We start from the raw sequence: 10,630 nt of genomic DNA, 5'->3' as shown, positions 1-10,630 counted from the left end.
CCCCGCCCTAAAAAAATACATCTCCATGTATTTCTTTGTCTTACCACAACAAAGTACCACTAACAGATACCCAATACCGATATGATATTTTTTTTAAATTAACCGAACGTTTGACTATATTTCCCTCCAACAGTATCAAGAACAAGTACTTCCATGAGGGTTGTAAGCTAGATAAACCTGAAGCGTATGTGTACGAAGGTTTGCCCTTTTTCGATACGTTTGGAGGAGAACCAGATGCCATTATGCCCCGAACCATAACCATCAAGCGATTCTCTGCTGCCTTCATCCTGCTTGTTATTGGTTTTCTTCTCTCGGGGCTTTTCCTGGGAGCGGAGATTCTGTATGCCAAGAGAAAGGGGACTGCGGTGAGTTCGAGTATTATAATTATGTTCTGGCTATGAATGGCTTGGAGGAGAAAAGAGAGAGACAATGAGAGAGAGAAAGAGAGACAATGAGAGAGAGAAAGAGAGAGAGAGAGAGAGAGAGAGAGAGAGAGAGAGAGAGAGAGAGAGAGAGAGAGAGAGAGAGAGAGATTGTCCATTCATATGACGTGATGCATTGTACTGCTGTTATGCGTCATTGGTCCTGTACATCCGTCTTTGGCGATAGATTGCCTTTCCTAGTCTACTTCTTGTAGATCGTTTGCTTTCCATGGCTTAGGGACATGATGTACCTCTGGTTTTTGTTAAAGGTGTCCTTCCTGTAGCCTTTCTCATGAGAGTATACCCGCAAGGCAGCGGAGATTTAGAATCGCAGTTTTCCTTCTCCTAGAGAGATTGTTGTCCCCAGCTGATGAGCTCTATCTACCCAGGTTTTGTGATCCGAAATTTCCTTCTATTAGACCAACCATCTGTGGAAGTTGTCGAGCTTTGTCTACCCCGGTTTCGAATCAGCTTTTCCTTCTGTTAGACCAACAACTTGCTGTGTTGAGAGTTGCGGGTTCGTACCAGGATTTTCTAGATTAGGAAAGCCTGATTGCCGTGTGGTTGCGTTATCGAGGTAGGGTTCGCAATGCCCTTTCCCCACCTTTTGTGACTGCTGGCTACACTCATCATCTCTTGTGTGCTGACCTGGCCACATGTGTAAGTCACTAGACTGTCACGTCATTGCGCCTTTACGAGCAGGTCCGCGCTCAGTGGGCAGATTGGGTATTCCTCTCAGCCCGTCCTCGTACGCGGCATAGCTTCCTCTCAGCCATAGATTTGTTGGTGGCAGAAGTATGGTTGCTAGGTACATTAGACACCCGCTCAAGGGAGAGTGGGGGTGCATTGGTGTGTAGCTTAGTGTCTACTACCACACACCAGTGAGATCCGCCTCCTGCACCTGCTTCCCATCCGGTTGTTTGCATAAAAAAATAGAGGATGAAGGGGTTCCGTAGGACAAAAGGGTCGATTAAGAGGCTAGAGAGCAAGGGAGAGAGAAAGAGAGAGAGAGAGAGAGAGAGAGGGAGAGAGACAGAGAGAGACAGAGAGAGAGAGAGAGAGAGAGGTTTGCTAAAGTTGCCTTTACATACATGTCAGCCTTTCTCAATTTGTCAGATGCCTAGGAAGCTGGAGCGCGTCGGCAGAGATGATGACAGTGAAAGAATTGACCGTGACTTTCATGATGAACAGGCATGAGAAATAAGAGGTAGCATTTCCCCACCTATTGCCATACTCTGCTCACCTACAAAAGGATCTGGTATGCAACTTTTCCTACCAACAGATAATATGCAGTTTTGTACGACCAGTTCACAGAAACTGTTAAATCTTCAGATTGGAAACAGAAGGCTTTGATCCGATGCATTAAAAAAATATCAAAAACTTTTTGTATTCGACTTGGCGCGAAGCTGTACCATTTATAGCAAAGCATCTAAAAAGTGGCAATATTATTTGTTTCCAAAAAATTGGAACTGATAAATTTTGAAGCGATGTTTGAGTAAAAAAGAAAATTAAGATTTAGCGAGTCTTAAAACTCACCAGCTTGTATAATGTGATAAAGCGAAGTATTTCGAGAGGAAAAAATATGCCAATCATAATTATTTTGATACATGTGTACATTTATTTTTTGCTCGTATTTCCAATATACCTGCCATTGCCATGGCAACCACCATGTCATAGGCTACCCATTTATAATTTATGTTTTTATACTTTCCATAATATATGAATAACTGTAGTAATCTTTTTTCCAATTTTACTTGAAAAAAAGGAGGGGGGGATATTTTAGTCTCGAGGCTCCTTGATTTGTAAGGTAAAAATATAATTTTGCAGTTTGTAACCCTTTGCTGTACAGTGTCTTTTTATGTTTTTCTTTTCATCTGAATTTTATGTTTGGACCCTAAAATATATGTCGATGAAATTAAAACACAAAAGGTAGCCTACATATGGGCTAGACCGACTTGGTTCCATCATTTTCATGAAAAACACCCTTTATTTTGGGGTTTTAGTTTACTTCTGTTTCTCAAGACCAGAACTCTTCATTACCATTCCATCATCTCTAAGCTACTAGCTAAAAGCTTCTTACCTAATTTTTATTTTTTTACGAGTAGCCTATAATTTTGTCAGGATTTTGTTACCTTAGAAATCAGTGAGCTGTACAATTTGTCACCGTTTCTTGATGAATGAATACATGTTTCATTAACTAAATGTCAACTAAAATGTGTTCCTACATTCACTTTGCAGTTTTTGTACATCACCAGTGACATGCTTTCATTCCAAGAGAGATTTTCTGAAATGATATCATTTCGTGAAAACTACAGTTTCTTACTCAAAATCAGAACTCTGTATCACATAATCAAAGCACACTTGGCTGTAAATCTAATGTTTTGACTTATAGATATATACAATAAGATATATTACTGACAGCCTGGGACCATCAGATTTTTGCGCTATGTTCTGAAAAAAGAAAAGGATGAAAATGTCTTCTGTTTTTTGCCAAAGCTGTCCGCGCAGTTTGTCTTTATGAACAGAAGCAGTTTAATAAAGGAGTGTGTGACTGTGCTCTAGCTTCCCTCGGGTGCAGAAGTGGAATCTAAAAATTTTGCTATCTCTCTATTCTATTTTCAACCTGCTGTAAATATAGACACTTAATTACCTTTTAAATTTGTTATGTAGTGGGATCATCTTTTTTGTACTGATACTTTCTATCTTTCATGGGGAAGTGAATGGTTTTATCCAAGACCGGAGTTGAAATAATAATAGTTGTAAAGCGCATGTTGCATGCTGTTGAGCATGGATATGTGCTATATAAATGTAATTCTATTATTACTGTTGTCATGTCGTTATTATTATTATTATTGTTATTATTATAACATCATATGTGAGGCAGCATGGTGAAATCACACTCTCGTCATTTCTGAACGTGTAGCAATTTTTTCGAATTTTCTTTTCTTGGCTCAGCACCTTTCATGTCCTTTTAAAAGTACATTTAATTTTTGTGTGGATGTTACTGAAAAATGTTCTTTAAAAGCACAAAAATGTACATTTACAATTTCCAAGGACACTTAAGCTTTGGAAATTACAACACATTGGCAGTCATTTTTTCGCTATTTTTACCTCTTTTGCCAGACAACCACCATCTCCTTCAATCGCAAATATTTCGACTTCTGTTCAAGATAGAGGTGTATTTTTTTCACAAAATGCAAAAAAAATGAACAAGCTAACAATAACTGAGTAGCCCAGAAATTGACGAGCACCCGATTCCACCACATTGTGACACATATACACGTACTTATGGACTGTCACATTTTCTGAAAATGTATTCTGGTAATTCTTTTTCAATAAGAACGATTTTGTGCTTTCCTTCACTGGTTCATGAGAACCTGATGCTCTAGTGACAATTGATTATAGGCCATGAAGTTTGGCAAGGAGGAGCTAGAGCAACTTTTTTTTCCTATTGTTTTCTAGACTTATTTTATTGTACAGTATTGAGCCTGTAAATATGCTTGCTATTGTTTTTTTTTCACCTTTTCATGCAATTTTTCCTCTTTGATTTTCTAAGCCATTTTCATCTCATATAACCGAGGATTGCTGTGGATGTGTGCAATACCTTCTATTTTTACATACAATAGGCAGGGATTATCTTGGAAGACACCTTCATACTTGACAAAGATCATGACCAATAATTTGGGAACATTTTATCAGTCTGAATTTAACTAAACATGGACAGAACATTTTGTGTTTCACAACTAACCAACTCCACGTTCAGTCCAAGGTTGAGTTGGTGAATGTAAGTAATAGTGGCAATCTTTTTCCAACTAACGGCAAGAATTAATGTCTTGGTCGTACACAACAGCAGGGAACGCTTGTTCTAAATTACACCCCCTCCTTTTCTCAGTTTCTCTCACTCTCTCTCTCTCTCTCCCTCCCTCCCTTTCTATCTATCTATCTATCTCTCCATCTATATCTCTCTCCCTCTCTCTCTATGTGTTTTTCCCTTTAATATCTCTTATTTTTCAGGTTTTGTTATATTATTATGAGGGGGATTCAATAAGTCTTTGGTCTGGGTAAGAAAGAATCAAGTAGAGTAATGAAATTTTGGCAGCCTTTAGACATGTTGTTTGGAACACTCCATACAAATTTTCGAAAAAATCCGACAAAAATAAGGCACTAGTCAGCGTGTTCAATGAAACCAAACCCCAAAACGTTTGTTTTTCCTTGCTGAAGCTGTGCCATGGAGCCTATTGAATATGGCTCAGTTATCAAGTTTTTACTCTTGAAAGGAAAATCCCCTCTTGACATTTTTCAAGAAGTGGTCCAAGTTTATGGTGATAAATGTCCTTGTTATTATATTACTGTGACATACAGGGTAAGAAAATTCAAACCTGGATTCATGTCGGTGATGGATGAAGATCGTGATGTCGGTGATGGATGAAGATCGGGAAGGACGACCATCCTTTGGGGTAAATGAAGAGAATGTATCCACAGTGAAGACACTGGTTCTACAAGACCGACATATCACTGTTAATCAGCTCTCAAGTCCGTGACAACGCCCCTGCTGTCTGGAGTGCTAGTTGCGTCCTGTGCGCAGGGGCGTTGTCATGCAGTAAGAGGACCCCTTTACGGAGTTTTTCCACACCCTTTTCTCACCATTCGGACGGCAATTTTATCAGTGCGACTTAGAAATCCTGCCACATCCAGCTTATCCTCCAGACCTAGCCTCCTCAGACTATTTTCTGTTTCCTAATCTAAAAAAAACTGCTCAAAGGACGTTGTTTCCATGACAACGAGGGCACCATTGAAGCTGTGGAAGACTGCTTAGGGGCCAATTCTGGGTCATTTTTCTCTCAAGGACTTTTGAAGGTCAAAGAGAGGTGGCAGAAATTTGTTACTCTGCATGATGACTATGTAGAGAAATAAAAGTATTTGTACCAATTACAAAGCTCTATTTTCATTCCTTCGTAGTTAGACCAAAGACTTCTTGAACCCCCCTCACAGTTACAGTTCTATGCTCCCTTAGACACAATTTAGATCATATAATCGAAGATGGCCGTACGACGTTACTGCTTGTGAAGACGTACTCAGTAAGTATAAAATACATCCCAGCAGAACAATATACACACTGGACAAACTATCTTTCCGACTTTGACCTCACATCCTTCGCCTGAGCACAGAACCAGGTTTTCATTTTTCAGTGAGCTACACAAGGATAGTAATATGGATTATTGTGAGCAGTTTTTTTATGGATTGTGGAATTTATTTTTTTGTCATTTTTTGCATACCGCAGAGAATGTTAATTTCTTTTAAAATCATTTGTAACAAAACATGCTTTTGCCTGTATTTTCTATTCACTTGTTTGACCTTTCTTGTTGAAAATGATTCTTTTTCTGCAATAATTTTGAGCTTCTATACAGTTCATAAAGTATACAAAGACCTGTGTCTAATGCTGCATCTTATTGTTATAATATACAAACATTCCAGCTAATGCTTTGCGATTAAACATTGTTTCTCTGTCAATGGACATTTACATTTTTACTTTTGAATATGTACATTGCCTACAAAGGCTTCTGCCTAAAATATTGCAGCAAACACCGGAGACACAGTGATTTAACTTTGGTAACTCCTTTCCATTCCAGCATGATTATGTCTCAGTTCATGCATCTCTCCTCCGTTTGGTTGATGTTCTTTATTAATACAGAATTACCCATGGAATAGGCACACCATTGTCTTTGTCTCTGTGTTATGAGAAGGGACCACCTATTTTCTTATAAGAAATAGAATAGATGAGTAATAGTTTGTTATACATTATGTATATAGTCAAACCACAGCTTAACTGCTTGCCTATCCACATTGTCTGACACATCACTTGGTGATTATGCTATGAAAAGTCAGGTTTTAGTAAGTATATTATTATTCGTTTTTAAAATTTTACATTGACCTTTCTACTGAATTTAGTATAAGAACCCTTTGCTGTCTTCTAAGAAGTTCCGCTGGAGGCTATTTTTCCATGAGTGTCAATGAGTCACTTAAGAGCTTAAATTGTGTTTATTTGGATTATATTGTTCATGGATTGACTGTGAGATTGTTTATTTGCAAGCATCATTACTACATATGGATGAAAAGCCAGCTTAGAGATTGCACACACATACAGGAGAGGTTTTAAAGTGGTGGGACCTTCACAGTATCACTTACCGTAGCTTCCAAAAGATACAGGAAAAGTGTTTCCATTAACTCTAATTGACTTCCCAAATTCAGTTCCAGGATGTTTGCATTACCGGGACATGTATTTGCTGTCCATTTAAGTTTACCAACTTGATGAAGTGCTCTTCCTTGTCAGAGCATTATATGTGAAGTGCTAAAAGATTAATTCCTTTCCTACTGGTGTCTGTGGTGTAGATGCTTGGTGCTTTGCACTCATATGCAGATAACATGAGTTTAATCTTTGAGTGGGAAGGTATTTTATAATCAAGTGTCTTGGTCTGTCTGCTGGGACATTGTATCTCTCTTTATTTCAAGATTGGGCCTAACATGCTGGGAAAAAGCGGCCCAGCTACTGAACAATATAAATTGTGAGGCATGGTTGTGAAATGAGGCGCTCGTCAAAATAATGAAATCGAAGAAACAGGCATTTTTCTGGTAGTCTGGCAATTTTCACAGAATTTTTGTTTTCTGGCTCAACACATTTTATGTCCATACAAAAACACATTTACATTTGAAATTTACTGAAAAACTTTGATAAAAGGCACAAAATATGTAATTTTTCAGTTTTCTAGGGCTCTATAGCTATTGAAGTTAACTAACTTTGGCCGCCATTTTCTCGTTAATTTTACCACTGAAACCAGGCCATCTCACCTCCTTCAATTGCAAATATCTCGACTTCTATTCAAAATAGATGAGTATTATTTTCATGGAAAGCTAGGCAAATGATTCTGCTTTTAGGTGATACCAATAACTCGTACTTACTTTACTTTTACTTTTTCATCCTCTGTTGCCGTTTAGCGTTGAGGGGAGATGCAGTTTTCTATGGTAGGCCAGCTCCGCAGCTCTTTCAGTTGTGATGTTATGTTTTCTTAGGGTAGGGTTTCCTTGACACCCTCGGACCCTCGATCCACCTTTTGCGTGGCCTTCCTCTTCCTTTATAGCCTGAGTGCTTGGTGTTGTAGGCTCTCGAGGCTGGCTGGTCAGGTGACATGCGTAACAGGTGGTCAAACCATTTTACCCTCTGTCTTTCTATGTAACGCAGGCAGGACTCTGTGCCTAAGCTGCTCTTACTTCTTCATTTCTCTGCCTGTCTCGTTTTGTGAAGTAAGGGTTTTGCGGAGACATTTCATTTCGCATGCGGTGATTTTGCTTTCATGGGTTTTGCTTAAGGTCCAGGTCTGGCACTAATAACGTAATGTTGGTATGAATATTGAGGTGATAAGCTGTCTCTTTGTGTCCATGGAGAAGTTTGGATGAGATAGGAGGGGTGCGAGCTGGTAGGTGACAGCGTTGGCTTTTTGAGTTCGCATTTCTATTTCTCTGTCTATGGACCCGTTTTCAGAAAAAGTGCTGCCAAGATATTTAAACTCCTTCACCTGTTTCAGTTGTTTACTATTGACATGGATGTTCAGGGGACTATGGTTTCGGCTCACTTTCATAACTTTTGTTTTAGATGTGCTTATTTTCATGTTGAATTTCTCACAGGTGTTGTTGAATAACTCGTAATGCCCAAAAATTGACGAGAGCCTGATTCCACCGCGTCGTGACACAATTGTGTTGGTGGGAGTAGAGAACAACTACAGTTACAATCTTTACAATTTCTGTAGCTATGGAAACCCGTCTAAATTACAGTGAAACAAGAAATGACATCAGAGAAACTTCTCTGCATTTGAGACCAATCTTAGCGCTTTAAATGCACTCTATAGAACAAAGACTGCAATTTTTCAAATTTGCATTAACCACTGCTAGCTTTTCAACTTTTGATAAAGATGAACACAAAAAGAAAAATACCAGAAATTATACAAACAATGAAAAACAAACCATTCAACTCATTCTCATTTTCTGTACCGTTTCCTTGCATTTTCTGTTGAAGTTAAAATTTTGGAAAATAAAGCAGAACAACCAGCTTGTACTCGCTGACAATATCTCCTCACTCAAACAACCCCATTTTGTATTTGCTGACAAATAGGACAAAAATGTTTCTTAAAACTGTTTTAGGAGATCCTTTTACTCGTGATGTTTATTCATGTTTTGTGCACAGTAATGGAACCCTGATATTACCAAGTGAAAGCACAAAAATGAGCATAGTATGAAATATCATTCAGGCAGAAAACGTATCATGTGCCTCTCGTCAAAGAACAAGTTAACATGTACATGAACCTTTAAATAAGAAAAGAGTTGAAAATGTGATTTCCTTAAATCTGGCATTGCTGGTTTTGAAGAAGGCATGTGACATCACAAAAAAATCTTAAGAAAAATTGAAAGTCTATTTATACGTTGACATTTTCAGCCAATATACAGAAGCAAAAATGAACTAAAAAATTGTTGACAGGACGCAAAACTTCGACCAAAGCTATTTTTCAATTTGGCTATCAAAATGTAAGTCTCTTACATAAAAGCAACGCTTTTAATGTGAGGCATATAATATGGGTTGTTTTAGGGGAGGGGGGAGGGAGTTGAGAACAGATACTTCTTAACGGCTGGTGGTCCGAAGTGCTGTGCCAGTGAGCGGCTGGCAGCGGCTGAGGCACATTCCTTTACGACGACTTCGACATCAAATCACTTTTTGGCAATTACCAAAAACAGGTCTCTTTTACTGAGAGTTCATTCATTAGATGAAGAACTATCTAGATATGTTCACTTGCTTTGATTTAATTACCAATTTAGTGACGTTTTTGTCCTTTTTAGATTGAGTACCAAAAAAGGTCCCATTGTAGTGGTTCTTCTACCCCCCTCGGAGATAAAGAGTTTTTAAAAACCTTTAATAAAAGCTTCATTTTACCTTCCCTAAGGACAACAAGACTGAAATCAAGAGTAGAAATGGCCGAAAATATTTTGCTTACATTATTTATGTGAAGTATTATTCAGTTGTCACTCATGTTTAACTGTTGTGATGAACACAGGGCCATCGGTGTCGACTACTCCCTCCCTTAGAATTACAAAGTTCTATCTGACGTTTTTGGCTGTTTTGATTTACTGAGACCATGAGATCAGGAACCAAATGTTCTATCTGCTCTATCAAAATCATAAGATTATTCAGAGTCGTTATCAAGATATTCAAAGAATTGCATTCCAAAAAGCTTGAAATATTGTGGAACTCAAAATTTTTAACATCAAAAATTTCTCAAAACTAGGTACTGAGCAGATAGAACTTTGTAATTCTAAGGTGGTGAACCGTGTGAATACATTTTAGTCTCCAAAAATATAGTTCTTGTAGGAAGCTGCACTAGTTATTCCTCTCAAATTTACATTAAAACAGTTTTTTGACATAACCATATTTAAGAGGCAAAGCCTATCCATTTGTTTTGTGACTTATATTATATAAGTCAGTTAAATAAGCTTTCATCTTGTACATGACTGACTGAGATTTAGTTTTAAAAATGTACAATATGGTACTAAACCTGTCAGTCTGAACCTTATGTCTGAGAAGGAAAATATGACAAGGTATTAATCTAGTTAGATGTACATGGTAAAAATAGAAATGTTTAATTCATTTGGAATGAGCAGAATTTTGTAAAGAAAACATTCACTAAGGCATCAGTCGAACTTGAAGAAAACAGTGCAACTCTGAAGAAAGCTTGATGATAAAATTCTCATGGTCAATTCTTTTTAAAAATATTGGCCTCTCTTAGATTCTCAGCAGCAAATCAATTGCTCCTCTTTCCTGAACTGAATTATCTTAGACTGCATTTTAAACAAAACTTCTCTCGAGAAAGAAACAACTGGTAACTTAAAAAAACAACAACCTGAATAATTCTTTAACTCTGTGACTGAACAGAAAACTTCCTTGTTGTTGATTTAGTAGAAGTTCGTGAATATTTCAAGGAGACAGAGAGTTGGTCACTTGGAAGACTGAACTTGTAGACATAAAAAACAAGACATTTCGATATGAAAACATATTATTATGGGAGAGAGTGGCAGGGAACATTTATCCAACTCACTCAGATGAAATGTGTCACGATATGGTGGAATCAGGCGCACGTCAATTTTGGGGCATATGGGGTTGTTGGTAT

At 37.9% G+C, this 10,630-nt stretch overlaps 1 protein-coding gene across 1 annotated transcript in view; it reads left to right on the top strand.

Moving 5' to 3' along the window:
• Positions 1–3,572, top strand: part of LOC100885790 (glutamate receptor 9) — a gene marked incomplete at its 5' end in the record, with an annotated part of 8,298 nt that extends 4,726 nt beyond the window's left edge. Inside the window, 2 exon segments of the mRNA XM_005102014.3 lie at positions 134–365; positions 1,539–3,572. Coding sequence (XP_005102071.2) covers positions 134–365; positions 1,539–1,619 — 313 coding nt within the window.
• Between the last annotated feature and the right edge of the window lie 7,058 nt (positions 3,573–10,630).

This window comes from Aplysia californica, unplaced genomic scaffold (assembly GCF_000002075.1).
Source record: "Aplysia californica isolate F4 #8 unplaced genomic scaffold, AplCal3.0 scaffold00308, whole genome shotgun sequence".
Classification (NCBI taxonomy): Eukaryota; Metazoa; Mollusca; class Gastropoda; order Aplysiida; family Aplysiidae; genus Aplysia; species Aplysia californica.
Note: the sequence above shows the minus strand (reverse complement) of the source record. Positions and strands in the feature narration are given on the sequence as shown.